Source organism: Musa acuminata, chromosome BXJ1-2, assembly GCF_036884655.1.
Source record: "Musa acuminata AAA Group cultivar baxijiao chromosome BXJ1-2, Cavendish_Baxijiao_AAA, whole genome shotgun sequence".
In the NCBI taxonomy this organism is placed as follows: domain Eukaryota; kingdom Viridiplantae; phylum Streptophyta; class Magnoliopsida; order Zingiberales; family Musaceae; genus Musa; species Musa acuminata.
In genome coordinates this window covers 21,607,427-21,622,728 of record NC_088328.1, presented here as the reverse complement: position 1 = coordinate 21,622,728, position 15,302 = coordinate 21,607,427, and the positions used below count along the sequence as shown (strand labels likewise).

At 40.6% G+C, this 15,302-nt stretch overlaps 3 protein-coding genes across 6 annotated transcripts; 1 reads left to right on the top strand and 2 right to left on the bottom strand.

Annotated features, from left to right (window-relative positions):
- Positions 1–541: 541 nt before the first annotated feature.
- Positions 542–1,783, bottom strand: LOC135598139 (probable CCR4-associated factor 1 homolog 7). Its single transcript, XM_065091684.1, has one exon. It carries the CDS (start codon positions 1,516–1,518, stop codon positions 694–696), a length of 825 nt encoding a protein of 274 aa, XP_064947756.1. The 5' UTR covers positions 1,519–1,783; the 3' UTR covers positions 542–693.
- Positions 1,784–7,149: 5,366 nt separating this feature from the next.
- Positions 7,150–10,275, top strand: LOC135598116 (reticulon-like protein B21). 4 transcript variants are annotated; one of them, XM_065091666.1, is made up of 10 exons: positions 7,629–8,428; positions 8,514–8,576; positions 8,647–8,749; positions 8,840–8,914; positions 8,998–9,151; positions 9,244–9,313; positions 9,412–9,477; positions 9,588–9,610; positions 9,741–9,863; positions 9,955–10,130. In XM_065091666.1, exons 1-10 carry the CDS (start codon positions 7,771–7,773, stop codon positions 9,976–9,978), a joined length of 1,359 nt encoding a protein of 452 aa, XP_064947738.1. In that variant the 5' UTR covers positions 7,629–7,770; the 3' UTR covers positions 9,979–10,130. The 4 variants fall into 4 exon arrangements, with proteins under 4 accessions (XP_064947726.1, XP_064947734.1, XP_064947738.1 ...); XM_065091654.1 differs by lacking the exon at positions 9,588–9,610 and having other exon boundaries at positions 7,150–8,428; positions 9,955–10,275; XM_065091662.1 differs by lacking the exon at positions 9,588–9,610 and having other exon boundaries at positions 7,150–8,428; positions 9,244–9,338; positions 9,955–10,275.
- A 1,456-nt stretch (positions 10,276–11,731) lies between these two features.
- On the bottom strand, positions 11,732–12,864 carry LOC103973973 (WRKY transcription factor WRKY71). The gene is made up of 4 exons (XM_018822064.2): positions 12,742–12,864; positions 12,401–12,664; positions 12,198–12,314; positions 11,732–12,121 (listed from the first exon to the last, which is right to left on the bottom strand). The coding sequence occupies exons 1-4, from the start codon at positions 12,862–12,864 to the stop codon at positions 11,858–11,860; spliced, it is 768 nt and encodes a 255-aa protein (XP_018677609.2). The 3' UTR covers positions 11,732–11,857.
- Between the last annotated feature and the right edge of the window lie 2,438 nt (positions 12,865–15,302).

Sequence of the window (15,302 nt, the reverse complement as noted above, 5' to 3'; positions counted from 1 at the left end):
TCAATAAGATATCATTCATGCACTCCCAAATTGAATCTCTCATCCAAAGGAAACCTGAAGGAACAAGCAATCACAAAAGCAAAAAACAAAGGAACTTGTTCAATTAATAAGCATCAATTATAATGACAGATCAAAGACATTAGAAGTGGCAGGTGCATGAATAAAATGGTATGTGCAGCAACAAATGTCAATATCACTCTGACCTTGAGCATCTGAACCAACAACATTAACATGATATATAACTCAGTTTTCTAACTCACTGAACTTGATAGAATCCTCAAACAAACAGCAGTATCAGAATACAAACATAAACAAAAGGGAAAAAGAATGGAAAATGACATACCTGTTGTCCAAGTCCAACTACAGGAGCAATTCAGACTTGCTGCTACTAGAGAAGAAGAAAATAGTAGAACTGAACATTAGACCAGTATAATAATTAACGAGTATGGACCAAAATGATCAAGTATCACAATCCGTCCACCATAATCCAGAAACTAAAGCATATATCTTCACAGTTCACAGAAGAAAGAACAGAGAAATCTAATAGAAACATGCTAAAGGAGAGACCTTTCTTCATTGAAAGCTGTAAGTACAACATGAGATGGAAGAAACAACAGATTCACAAGTAAGAATGGACCACGTCCTTTTCTTTCCCTCAAATCTATTCATGATTTATTTCTAAGATGCGTTTCCCTAATTCTGGTTGTGAGCACTCTCAATATCCAACCCAAACAACAAGCCGACATACTTCTCCATGGACCCAACAAAGCGGTGCCCGCGCATCTTCATGAAGGCCCGGGCGGTGAGCAAGCTGTCGGAACCCGCTTGGTGGCAGGTCCCAACCCTCTCCACCTCCAACTTCTCGGCCACCTTGTTGAGGCCCCCATAAAGGTTGTTGTTCAAATGGATCACGCGCTTGATGTCGTACACGACGGGGAAGAAAACATGGAGGAGGTCCAAGAATTCTTTCCGGGTCTCCGGCAGCTTCCTGCAAGTTAGGATCTTTATGAGGTACCCGAAGTCGTAGGCGCCATGGAAGGCCACCCAATGGATGGAATCGTTAAGGACGACGCCGGACGACATGAACAGCTCCGCGAACCGCCTGGCGTCGACACCGTCCTCCCGGTTCTTCTTGAAGTCGATGCCAGACTTCCTGAGGAGGTCGATGGAGTCCGGGACGAAGACGTCGCTGTCAACGTCGAACTCCCGGAAATTGAACTGCCAGACAACAGGGCGGCCGGAGGAAGGGGAGGTGGGGAGGTTCCCGGCGGCGTCGGAGAAGGTGAGGCCGAGCTGCAGGAGGTGGAGGAGGTCGACGTTGGCGCTGAGGGAGTGGTAGTTGGCGTCAGCGGGCTGCTTGAAGTCCCCGAGGTGGCGGATGACAACGCCGGGGAACTCGGTGTCCATGGCGACGTAGGGGAAGTCGTCAACGATGTCTCGGATCACAGCGAACTCCGACTCAAGGTTTCCGGCCCACACGTCGCGGATCTCGACGGCGTCTTCTTCGCCCTTCGACATCGGTGGTTCCAGATCCGATCGGTTGTGCCGTCAGGGAGCAGGCGCATAAGAAGCCCCAGAAGGTCTTCGGAAACCCCAAAAAACCCTAGATCCGGCCGAGACAGAATCGAAACCCTAGAACTGGAAGAGGGGAACGAGAACTTAGGCCGGATCGGAGCGATTCCAGCGAAGATTTAAAAGGAATTTGGGGCAAAATGGAAATGTTCTTGTCCGTGCGAACAAGAGAGAGAGAAAGAGAGAGAGAAAGAACAGAGAAAAGAGAAGAGAAAAAGGAGACGCCTTTGGTAATTTGCTCAGTCTTTATGGGTCAAAGAAGAGAGGGGAAGGGAGAGTAGGCGCCGAGAAACGCGTTTCCTACTCACGGCTGTCTAAATACCAAATCGTCGAAACCCACACTCCCATGATTGCCAATATTAGTGGGCACATAGCGGGTCCTACTTTTTCATGCATCGATACCTCTAGTCACAAAGCAAGTACGTCGATGGGTACACAGAAATCGTATAAAACTACATCCTTTACAGATACCACATAATAAACGCACATAAAACCACTAATCTGCTAAATTGGTTTATAATATTATAAGAATAAAAATATATAGTTTACTAACTTGCAATAGTATGTCTTCGCAAAGAAAAGAATATGCCGAATGTAAATATATATAAATATATATAAAGTGTTGATACAAGTGATCATAAATAAAAGATGAAAAAGACAAAAAAAAAAAGAGAAAAAAAGGTCGAAGGGAGAAGAACTGATGAGAGTCAAAGGGAGGACTTCTAAGGAGGTGAGCTTCCCACGTTGTGAGGCCGAGAGAAAGATCCCAATGTGGTCATACAAGGCGACTGCAATACTGCTGGGGAAACCCACAGGAAGGAGCTGTACACAGTTGGTTGCTGGTGATTGAAGTCACCATCCGGAGTCGACGATGCGTTGGATTCTTCTCGCCCATCAAAGTAGCAGAGTCCCACATGTGAGTCACACTCTAAAAATGTCTCCGGTTCATGAACCATCGCTCTCTCTCTCTCTCTCTCTCTCTTTACTTTTTGGGTGTTGAAACAGTGATCTGATCAAAGGAGGAGGAGCATTGCCTTGGGGTATCATCTCCTCGAGCTAAACTGGCAATGGTCACAACTTGCAGAAACGGAGCAGGCCACAGTGAGAGTTGCAGGCCATCATTATTACTGAGTACTGGAGCTCATTGTTCATGCACACCTGCATCTGTTTCATATGATACTAAAACCACAGCCCCACCCCAATTATTTGCACGAGTATGCATGAAAATTGCTTATGATCATGTCATTGCACAGGATGAGGTGTGGAGCTGCTGCTAGCAGACATTTGATACAGCTTTTATTGTGAAAGTTTAGAAGCTTAATGCATGTTAAAGAATGAATAATTAACATGGCTGGACAAGTATTGTATCTGAACTCATTGTACAGTGGCATTGACCTGTGATGGTAGAGCCTTGAAACCAGAAGACAAAGGTCTGTTAAAGGCCATAAGGGCATTTTGCATTTGTGAGGTCAAAATTATCTGCTTGCAACTATGAATGTTAGCAACTTGGGTTCGGTTTGGTCTGAACTTGCCCGATGCAAACCCGATCGGGTTGGGTTGGGTTGGGCTTTGTGGGAATTTGAACCTAACTTTGACCCAAATCCAATCAAAAGCTAACTTAATTCATAGAATTCAGCTATATATGATATTAGTAAATAGATTTGACCCGACCGATCTCTCACTTGATCCGATCCGAATTTTGATTGGGTTCGATTTGGAAGTCCAATCAGAGGGCAGGTTGAGTTAGGATTGACCTCCGATACAATCAAATCATCTGAGTTGCTGTCTTACATGAACCTAACCCTCTCCAATTGTTTTGCTCGTTTGCTTGCTAAGATATATTATCACTTATGGATCATATTTTGTATCTAAGATGATAGGTAATATACTATAGGTTAATCAACATTCGATACATAACTATAATGCGGAGTTCAAGTCATCTTCCATCTATCCATTGGCATAGACAAGAGTCCAAAGAATATTCCATGAAGTATTTCTTCTATCCTGAATATTTTATCTTTTACGATCAATATAAAAATATATCCTTAATATAACAAGATGATGATACGTTTTTTTTTAACCACTCAGAGTTCGTACTCTCAAACTTAGGGTTACTAACTTGGGCGTTAAAGGAATCGGATCGAAAAAACTCTATCTTTCTCAATTTTTGCATAGGTAACACCTCGAGAGCTCAGTGTTTCCACCTCGGAGGCACCTCAGGCAGCCCTATGCATATGGGTCCAAACTACGTCAAATTGACTAAGACATCGACGACTTATTCTCCTAATAGTTTTTGCACTAGAAGAAGAGTTCAATGTCATAGGAATGCCCGTCGACCAACCCTCTCAATGAACACTCAAGCGAAGGGGCTTTGTCCCAGACCAATAGTACTTTCTCCTGAGGCATGACTGATAAAACAATAGCCTCACAAGTTTGCTCCTAATCGCTAGCAAACAATTAGTGATGAGATAAACAACCTATTATGAGTAGGGTTTATTGTTAAGGTGCACTACTCCTAATGGCTCACTAATATTGTACTCGATGAAAAGTCTAATAAAAACTCGATAAGGTTGCTTGATTCTATCGATCTCAACAAGGCATATCTAAAGGATAACTATTTTGGGTCATGAGCCTCTCTCCTTTATGGATACATTCTCAAGAATAACCAAATAAGAATGGTATCAAAGAATCAAAAGCATACTTTCTTTATCATTGACCGAGACACGTATTGCTATTGAGTCATGTCATTTGGGTTGAAAAATATAAGGGCAACATACTAACATATGGTGAACAAGATATTCAAGTATCAGATTGGAAGGAACATCAAAGTGTATGCATATGACATGATAGTCAAAAGCAGAATGGTTTACTCATATTGATGGACTTGATTGAGATATTTCAAGTTCTAAAAAAATTCAACATGCGCTTCAATCTGGCCAAGTGTGCTTTCAGAGCTAACTTGGAAAACTTCCTCGGATTCAACACACACCGCAAGGGAATAGATGCAAACTTAGAGAAGGTGTGAGCCATATTAGAGATGTGCCTACCTTGGTAAGTAAGGAAAGTCTAACAATTAACAAGGCGAATAGCAACACTCAATTGATTCATATTCTAATCAAGTGATAAGTGTATACCATTCTTTCAGGTAATAAAGAATCTAAAGAGCTTCTTATGGATCGAGGATTATCAGGAGGCTTTTGAAAGACTAGAGCATTATAAACCAAGGAGTGTTAGGAGACTTTTGAAAGGTTGAAGCACCACCTCGCCTAGTTATAACAACTCTCCTCCTCTACTTGAGCGAAACTCTGTCTTTATTTTGCTACCATTGACTTAGTTGTCAGCTCGGTGTTGATTCGAGATGACTCAGAAGCTCGACATTTTCATCTCGGAGGTACATCGAAAAACCATATGTATATAGGTCCGGACTACGTCAGGCTAACCAAGACATCAATGATATAGAGAGGGAGTTAATTTTTCTCCTCTTATAATTAAAACAAGTGTCCCATCAGGATAATTTCAAAGAGACACCATTGGATAAAAGGGTTTGAAAAATATTAAAATCTACCATAGTGGAGTCACAAAGTAAAATGTGTCTTAGGAGTCTGAATTGGTAAAACTCACCCCGCATAAAAAGATTTCTCATGACGAAGGTACAAATCAAAATATGCCTGAGGAATATAAGTTGAAAAGATTTGACCCATGTAAGGAGATTTACCATAATGGAGATACAAAGCAAAATATGCCTGAAACATATGAGTTGAGAAAATCTAATATGCATAAAGAGATCCATCATAGTAGAGGTACAAAGCAAAATATGCATATGGTATATGTGTTAGAAAAACTCGATATTCATAAAAAGATCTATCACAACAGTGGCATAAAGCAAAACATGCTCGAAGCACAAAAGTTAGAAAAACCCGACCCACGTAAGGCGATTCATCATGGTGGAGGTCTAAAGCAAAATGAGCTTGAGAGGCGTAAGTTGGGAAAACTCGGCTTATATAAGGATATCTGTCACAACATAGGTACAAAACAAAATATGTTTGAGGTATATGAGTTGAAAAAACTTAACCCACATAAGGATATCCGCCATGGCTAAGACACAAAACAAAATGTGCCCTAGGGCATGAGTTGAGAAAACTTGACATATGTAAGGAGATCCACTATGGTGAAAGCACAAAGCAAAATATGATCAAATCACGTGAGTCGAGAAAACCTAACTCGTGTAAGGAGATCTGTCATGATGGAGGCATAAAACGAAATGTGCTTGAGACATGTGAGTTGAAAAAACCCGACTCATATAAAATGCGCTTGATATGTGTGAGTTGAAAAACTTGACTCGTATAAGAAGTTATACTATGGCGGAAGCATAAAATAAAATATGCTCAAGGTGCATGAGTCGAGAAAATCTGATTCATGTAAAAAGATCCGTCACAGCGGAGATAAAACAAAATGTGTCAGAGGTATATAAGTCATGAAAACCTTACCCACATAAGGAGATTTGCCTCAAATGAAGGTACAAAGTAAAATGTGTCACAAACACATGACTCAGGAAAACTCGACCCACGTAAGGAGATCCATCACAATGAAGGCATAAAACAAAATATGCTCGAGGCGCATGAGTTAAAAAAGACTAACATACATTATGAGATCCACTATGATAGAAGCATAAGGCAAAATGTACTTGAGTCGTGCGAATCGGGAAAACTCAACCTACGAGAGGAGTTTCTGAACGCTCTTGTGTCAGATAAATTAAACATCGCACTTCAAGCTCTTCTTGCAAAGAGGGGAGGGAACAAATGATAGAAAATATATTATTATTTAATCATCATCTGATACATAATCATCATGTGTAGTCCAAGTCACATTCCATCCATCTATCTACGTGGACAAGAGTCCAAAGAATATTTCACGAAGCATTTTCTCCTGCAAAATATTTTACGGAATATTTTGTCCTCCTGCGATTAAGTACAAATATATATCCTTAATACAATGAGAGGGGGTGGGACCTTTTTGGACTACTCGCATTCATATTCTCGGACTTGGGGTTACTAACTTTAGCGTCGAAAGGATCAAGTCAGGAAACCTCTTCCGACCTCAGTTTTCGTGCATATGATATCTCATGAGCTCAGTGTTTCCACCTCAAGCAACTCTATGCATACGGTTCGAACTACGTTGGATTGATCAATGACTTATACTTTTAACACAATATTTGCCTTGTAAAAACTTTCTTTTATGAGAGGTGACTCTCATAATTTATATCTTCTAAGCTCTCATCAGCTAATATTTGATGGATATATTACCTCCAACGAGGAAAGATATTGGCATGTACATGATCTCTCTAGTCTTATGCATTACTTTTCTTTTCATTTTATATATATGCAGAGTGAGATTATATCAGCAAATGTAGATTAAAGTATTGAAAAATAGAAATAAAGAGTGGCCATACCAACTTTATTAGGTTGAGGAAGGTAACCTGCTCCATCTACCAGTCTTTTACTCCACATAATATTATTGTGTTCTGCTAAGTGATCAGTACAAGAATGCTCCTAAAACAGCAGCTTTTACAGATGCACTTGTGATGACAGTTTGATTGAATGTTGAATCCATTATTGCCAGGTTGGTGAGTGATCGACATTCCAAGATGAGCCCTCAGTTGTTCCAGCAAACTCCACCCACCATGAACAACCTTTAACATCCTCCTGCTCTTAGATCTTCTTTTCCCTGGCAGGGGAAGCCATCGAGCCTGATGCATCTCCAATGTACAGTCCCCAAAGAGCTCTGAAAGCTTGGCCCAGTACATGTGCCACCTCTATGTGTCTTGCTTTCCAAGCCTTGAAGACATGGCTTCAATCATGGTTGACCCACCACAATGGTAACTCTCACATGTTCATCCTTTTAATTCCTTGACAAAGAGCTCAAGAATCCAATGATGGCAGCAACCCCTCCTGCATCAGCCTCAGTTCTCCCCTCTCCTTACTGTAAAGGAATCACCACAAAGAATTAATTACCTTCTGGCAAATCTCAGCTCATCATCCTCTGCTATGCATCTCTCAGTACCCAGACACAAGATAAAGAACAGCTGAGACAGGAAAGTGTAAAGGATCCTTGCAGCAAAATCCTGTTCTCCAATCACTTCACTGTTCCTTCCATTGAAAGTTAAGTTACAGGGGAAGGCGAACAAGAAGGGGGACAGAGATGCAGAAGAGTACTAAAAGGAGGGTCGTAATGAGAAGTGCAGTGGTGGTGATTGGCTCCGCTCGTAGAACCACGATGAAGATGGATGAAGCTAGAGGTGGAATCAAGGTCTTCAATGGAAAAGAGAGTCACAAAAATGACAGCAATGCAGACCAAGGAGGAGAGCGCGGCTGCAGGAGACTGAGGAGAAACCAGAGCGACAGTGTTACCCCTTGTACGCCATCGAAGGAGAATGCGTTGATTGAGAGGAGTGCAGTCAAGGTCCGGAAGGCCAGTTCGGACCTGTCAAACTCTCCGACGACTTCAACCAAGCAGGAGCAAGTTCTGCTACTTGGTGATGGTAATAAAGGCGACGGAGGTGAAGGGAAGATGGAGGAGGAAGTTGAGATTGAGAGAGAGGAGGGAGATAAGAGCTTTGTCGATAAAAAGATGGATCAGCCGGAGGAGCAACCGATGAGCGTGAGAGAGCAGGAGGAGGAAGAGGAGGATGAGGAAGATGAGGTGAATTATGAGAACCAGGATATTCCCGTGCCATCACAGGATGCAGAAAAGGATCAGCTTCCTGTGAGTGTGTCATCAATGAACGTGGTGGAAAGCAAGCAGAATCCTGTGACAGAACACAAGGCGATGAATCCAGATCCGGCAGTTCTACCTCATCGTAAGCTGTGAATTCAGCATTCCATTTCTAACAGTTATTTCCAAGTCCTGTTCTTGAGATCTTGGTTTCTTCTGTTTCTGATCAGCTGAAGCGGCAGAAGATATTTTTGGAAGCAACTCCGCGAAGAACAACAGAATGCAAAGCATTGGTCAGTGCTCACAACCCATTCATCTCCTCAAACAGCTCAGTACATGATTCAACCTCTTGAATTGTTTCAGCAAACTTGGTTATGTGGAGAGACGTATCGAAATCAGCCTTCGTTTTCGGTTCAGGAACCTTCTTCCTCGTCTCCTCCTCCTACACCAACGATATCAACTTCAGGTCAGAAGACAGCATGCTCAAACTGCAACTTAGCATCTCTTGAAGAAACAGAACATTGCAATTGATGGTGTAAATTCCCCCATTGTGCAGCCTAATCTCGGCAAGTTCATATGTTGGGCTCTTCTACCTTGGATTTGCATTCCTTTGTAAGTCCATCTTGCGCAGGTAATGAACTCAAAGGAAACCAACATGCAGCGCAATCCATCTCCTCCGTTTTATAACAGTTCTTTTCTTCCCACGTGACACAGAGGAGAAACAATGGAGTGTGACGAGAGGGATGAGAGGTACATGGTGGGAGAGGAAGAGGCAATCTGGCTCCTAAAGCTGCTCCTTCCTTATGTTAATGAGCTGCTTCTAAAGCTCAGAAGCCTCTTCTCCGGTGACCCTGCAACAACTTTGAAGGTAAGAATTTGGTTCTGCTCTCAGTATCAGTACTTTATTCCATGTTGCCTTACAGACAAAGATGTCTAATGTTAGTCATGTTGCTGTGGCAGTTGGCAGTGCTGTTGTTTGTGATGGCAAGGTGTGGAAGCTCCATCACAATCTGGAGTCTTGCCAAACTGAGTAAGATTAGACATGGAAGACAAAAGTAAAGCATTCTTTTTGTCCCGCAGCTAAGAGAAGAGGATGAGAGTTTGATTCCTCTGTTTTGCTTGCTGCAGTGTTCTTTGGAGTCTTCACCATCCCAAAGATCTGCTCCTCTTACTCCACTCAGCTGGCAAAATTTGGTCAGTGGATGCAGTAACTTTTGTTTGATTTGATGTGAATCTTTAGTAGAATCCAAGTCACTCCTTAATCCTCTTCTCCACATGCAATTGTTGTTTTGTGCATGTGCAAGCCTTGTGGCATTCTAGATCTGAGGTAATGACCTCACGTGGTACAAGCGCATGCAGGGTTTCTCTGTGTCTCAGACTGCAGGGAAACAGAGTGCACGAGAGAAAGCTCATTCACACGTGGTACAATTTCTCATGCATTGCTGTGCATGGTGTAGGCAAGTTTTGGTTGGAGCGGCTCGGAGATGGATGGGAGTCATGCACCCACAAGAAAGCAGTGGCCACTGCAATCTTCGCCCTCGTTTGGAACATCTCCTCCACGGTTGCTCGCATCTGGGCATGTGAGCATCCTCCTCGTGCATGTGACTCGATCTCCTCAGAGATGAAGAGCTATTCTCCATGACTAATGCTGTGTTCTCTGTTTCGAGGCAGTTTTCATGGTGGTGGTGGCTGTGAAGCTCTACCAGCAATGCGCAGCAGAGCACAGGTGGTGTGGGCAGGAAGAGGAGGGACAAGAAGACGCTGTGGCAGGACAAAGCCAGGGACTTGGATCACACCAACACAGAGGTAGGAATCAGGTGAAGAGAGAGGAGAAGGGGGTAAAAGTAGGAGATCCAAGAGGAGGGGTTGGAAAGAGATCAAAGTGAGTGATGGTTGTCACTTGTGGTACTCTTGTGATGTGATGAAGCTACCTTCACTGGGCACATGCTTTGCTTTCTTACTCCCTGTCAACAACATGATAGATTTTGGTCAGAGCTAATGTTTCTGTCATTCCTCTCTGCACAGTGGTTTCAGAGTCCAATCTTTAATAATATCCTGTCTAATTGGAAGGATCCCAATCTGTTTGTGACCTCTCTCTCTCTCTCTCTCTCTCTCTCTCTCTCTCTCTCTACAATTACAATACTAAACTATGATCACATCATTAATTTGTAGAAGATTACATGAATTGTTATACAGTGATTTATGCTCAGTAAAAAGATTGTTTTATCAAAATAAATTGACTATAGGTAGGACTAGCAATGAGATTGAAATTAGTCTTATTTCATTCAAGTAACATAAATATGCTGGTTTTTGAAACACAAACCCAATTATAAGTATTCTATTCAGATCTAAGTGGATTAGGTAGATGCAGATCCCAAAAAATAAACTTTTTTTCTTAATTTTAATGGGCTTTTTTACCATGGAACCCATGGGCTATTATTATAGACAACTCATATACAATTTGTGAGATTGATTAGGTTATTATTGTAGATGCCACCACTTGTTACAACAACAATAAAATTATAAATAGCAAGCCAAAAAATTCTAACTTTTTGGGATATATAAATATTTTACCATTATTAACTCTCTAAAAATATTTTTAAAATAATATTAAATTTATTTTTTATTTATAGTTTCTAATAAAATTTTCTTTGGTCTCTTTCTATCTCTTTGAGTACTACTAATACTAATTATCTAACTTTTTTCACTACAATACCTATATGCTTCAATATGATATGTCCATATAATATTAAATGATTATATTTTTTCCTTTTTTATCATCTATTGATGCTACTCCTAATTATTCAGAGATAAAAAATATTCCTTATTTTATCTTTCCTTATTTCAACTTTTCTTGCTTGGAATTATATCGATTAAATCAATTATTATTGAATCATCTAACTATTAGTTGATGGTTCGCCATCAGCTGAATACTATACAAGCAGTTCATGATCATCATAAGGTGTTCTAAGTGAAGTAGAATCATATGTATTCTTTCGTAATAAAAAGTTATTTTTCTTAAATTATTTACTGAAATATAAACTCTTAATGCACGACCAAGTTAAAAGGTCAGAAGAACACCGAAGTTTAGGATGCTGGGAGACATCGTGTATGTCCATGTTGGGCATCCATGACAAGTCCTCGTAGCAAGCACAGTGAGCACGTTGATTTAGATCACTGCTTGGAAATAGGAAGAGGACCGAGATGGAAGCTGTTGCAACTACAGCAGTCCCAATTCTTGACCTTCAACGAGGAATCCATCCACACACGTGTTTTGACTTGGTTTCTTTACATGTTGGTCTCCTTTGAATGATCCAATTAGTTAATGTCTGCTGCCTGTCCACGCAGTTACATGAGCTATATGTCAGATACATCAAATTCAAGATGTGAAGTCATCGATGAGTTTGTGTGTGTTGATTGTTTCGCTACCACGGTCTTGATTGCACAACATCAAGAACTCTTGTTTGATCAAGATGGATGTTATATGAACTTTGTAGATCCACAAGGAACCTCTTGCCAAAAGATTTCTATCCACATACCACATGAAATAACAAGGAAACAGTTCTACGGGCTGTTACTTTGGAGAATATGATCGATACAACCTCCCAGAAATGGCAGCAGCTAAAGCGGTCTTAAAAGCTATGTCGTTCGTCAGGGACACAGCCATTTGCTCCACCAAATAGTCCTGCTTATGCTTCTTCGATGCGTGGGATCGATCGGAAGCTAAGCTACAGTGTCTCGGTGCATGTACACTTCCGGGATGAGAAGGTTGGCCATGGTTGTGCTCGCCCTCGTACGTAGCCACTAACATGGATGTATCCTCTGCGCTTCTTTGCACCTGTGATGCACAAGATCGATATAGTTCATCCTTTGATCGTTCCATAACTGATTTAATCGATCTCTAGTTTATCTACCTTCTTCTTGACCGGACAAGATGGAGCAAAGGAGCATCTGTAGCATGCTCTTGGGCAAGGGTTATCTCTGGTCACCTTCTGCCCATACTTCCTCCAATGATGCCCGTCTTTCACCACCTGAGCGAGCAGCACAGAGATAAGCTGCATGTCAATAACCTGTCGCGGAAGCAGAAGCCATAGACGAGGAAGTATGGGAGACTCACGAGGCTCGAGTCAGATGGATCAGTGCGAACATACAGCTTCGAAACTTTGGGGTTATGCTCTCCTTCCCTAACTCTCATGCCAGTATCGGCCGCATCCTTCGTTCCTGATGAAACGCACCCTCCCTCAGAAGAAGTGTGTTTGGGCAACAGATCGGTCATCTGACGCCGGAGTGCGCCGTACTTGGCGACCATGGCGGCGAGCGTTTCCTTCAGCACCTTGTTCTCCTCATTCACGCTGTCGAGCTCCACCTCGAGAGCTTTAACCTGAGTCGAGAGAAGACGGATATCATATCTCCTTAGTCAAGCAAATGCTCTGAGCAAAGAAGAAAGCTTATACATACCGCACATCGTTGATGAAGATGCTGACTCACATCGTCGTCGGCATGTTTGGCTTTCACCGCAGACTTGCCACTGAACCGAACTGAGCCGATGCTGAGATCGAGATCGACGGAGATCGGCTCCATGCTTGCAAGGGAACGGGAGAAGCAGGAAACGGGGACATAAATAGGAGTAAGAGATGGAGTTCTGATCGAGGACAAGGTCATGGAGGAAGTGCGGCGAGCTAGTCTTCATGTGCATGTCCATAGATGGGGCCTCGTGGATGTTGACGCGGTTGATGTTGTGGAGATTTGGAGAAGGTGGATGGCTGTCGAAATGGAAGTCAATGCGTGCGCGTTCAAGTCAAGCGCACATGAGCAGCCAAAGATTGACGATGTTGACTGTTTGGGAGGGACTTGTTGACTTGGTTTGTACTTTATACATATATATATATATATATATATATATATATGAGCGTTTTTCTTTAAAAATATATTTTAAATATTTTTTGATCAGTAATATTTATTTTTAAAACAGTACTCTTAATTTAAAAAAAAAATTAAATTATTTCTAAAAAATTTCTCACATGTTATAGTATTTTGACTTATTATAATGTTTTGATCATTATAATAAAAATACTATGAGACCTTCTTATATTATAAATGATATAAATATATTTCTTATCTCAACTATACTAACTACAAACCTAAAACTATGATATCATAATGGCATATGAAGAATGACAATCCAAGTGATACAATATGAAGTCAAATTTTCATTAACGTTTATAATATTTTTAATATCTCAATAAAAGACTATAATTACTATTGAAAAAATAATTTAAATAAATGAAAAACACTGTATCAGTTGAAAACTAGCAAAAAAACAGATGAAATTTTTTTTGAGAGGTATTTTATGTATTTTAAAATAAAAAAATATTATTTGAGAAACTATGGTATTATAATGGTACAATATAAATATAAAGTCATTTATAATATTTTTCAATAATTCTTACAGTATTTTTAATATCTCAATAAAGCACTATAAACGTTATTAAAAAATATCATAAATAAGCCAAACGAAAATACTACACCAATTGAAAACTAATAAAAAATAGATTCAAATTTTTAATCAAAAAACTTTTGAGAGATATTTTAGTTATTTTAAATTAGAAATATTATCTGAGAAAAAAACAAAAGGAAAATGTATCCTTTAGAAAATACCTAAAATATGGATTTTTTTAGATGAATCACTATATATATATAGACACGTAATTTATCATAATCGTTTTGAAATTGATGTGGACCATTGGATGTCTCGCCTAGTCAATTCAATCTACATGGTCCACGTGGCTGTCATAATTGCAGCAGACGTAGTACATATGAGCCGCTGACCTGTCCTTGTCTCCTCCTCATGTGATCATCCAAGTACGTATTCATGCATGATTGGCTGCTTGACCGACAATTACCACTTGTTTCTCTCTGCTCCGTTCTTCTGTGTACAACTGCATATATATATATCTCAATACTGTCATCGATATCGTCATCAGCAGGTGCAATACCTCTTCTCACGCACACGCACTTGACGAACACAGGAAGAGCAGCCAGGTGTCGATGAAATCATTGGCTTTGCACAAACGTTTATAGTCCATCATGATCAGCGATCCAACTTGAGGGAATTTAGAGTCATGACTCAGTCGAGAAAGGATTTCTTTCTTTCAAAGTAAATGTTTGTATTGCTAATGTAATTGGTAAATAATTAAGTGCCTCCAGCATAAATACTCTCTTTAAATGTCATGCTGACATGACATCTCTGATCGATGTATTAGCATCACCGAACTCACTGTGCTTTGCGTGTCAAATTTTTACTCATTAAAAAAAATAGTTATATCATCACCTTACTATAATTGATTGATTTTGAGGACTCCTCCTAAAATGATCACCACCTAAAATTGGATAAAAATTAATAATCTCTGTAGCATTTATCATGGTCCACGTGTGGCACATTTTCCACCCAACGGTGTTAGTAGAGTTAAGTTGCCTGCATCCGCTAGTTTTGACCCTTCTCTCGGGTGATGGGCGGTCTCTTTCCTCTATCCACAAATTGTAGGCGATGGGGACCGAACATTCCACCATCCGAAATTAGAAAGTTTTTTAATTTAAATATTCGAGTAATGAAAACACTGTGTTAGTTATAATTTCCAAATGTTACATTGAAAAGTCTTTTATTCTTCTTCATATCTTTGCTCCCAAACCTTTTCTCTCTCTTCTCTCTCTCTCTCTCTCTATATATATATATATAATTTTAATTATAGTTTTTAACTTTAGACATATCTGTGTAAAGAATTTTATCTAAAATTCACCTTATATATGAAACAAAATGACTTATCTGCTAAACAACGAACGAAATCGTCGGCAGCATAGTGGAGATTACCCCTTTTTCATACCTATATTTTGATTGGAGATGGGTCACACGACGCTGTGCTGCCCCAACCACATCCCGAGGCCGGGAGCGAGTAATCGACGGCGGGCACCGAGAAGAATTCCTTTAAATCGGAGGGATTGGAGGCGGGTACCAGTACGTC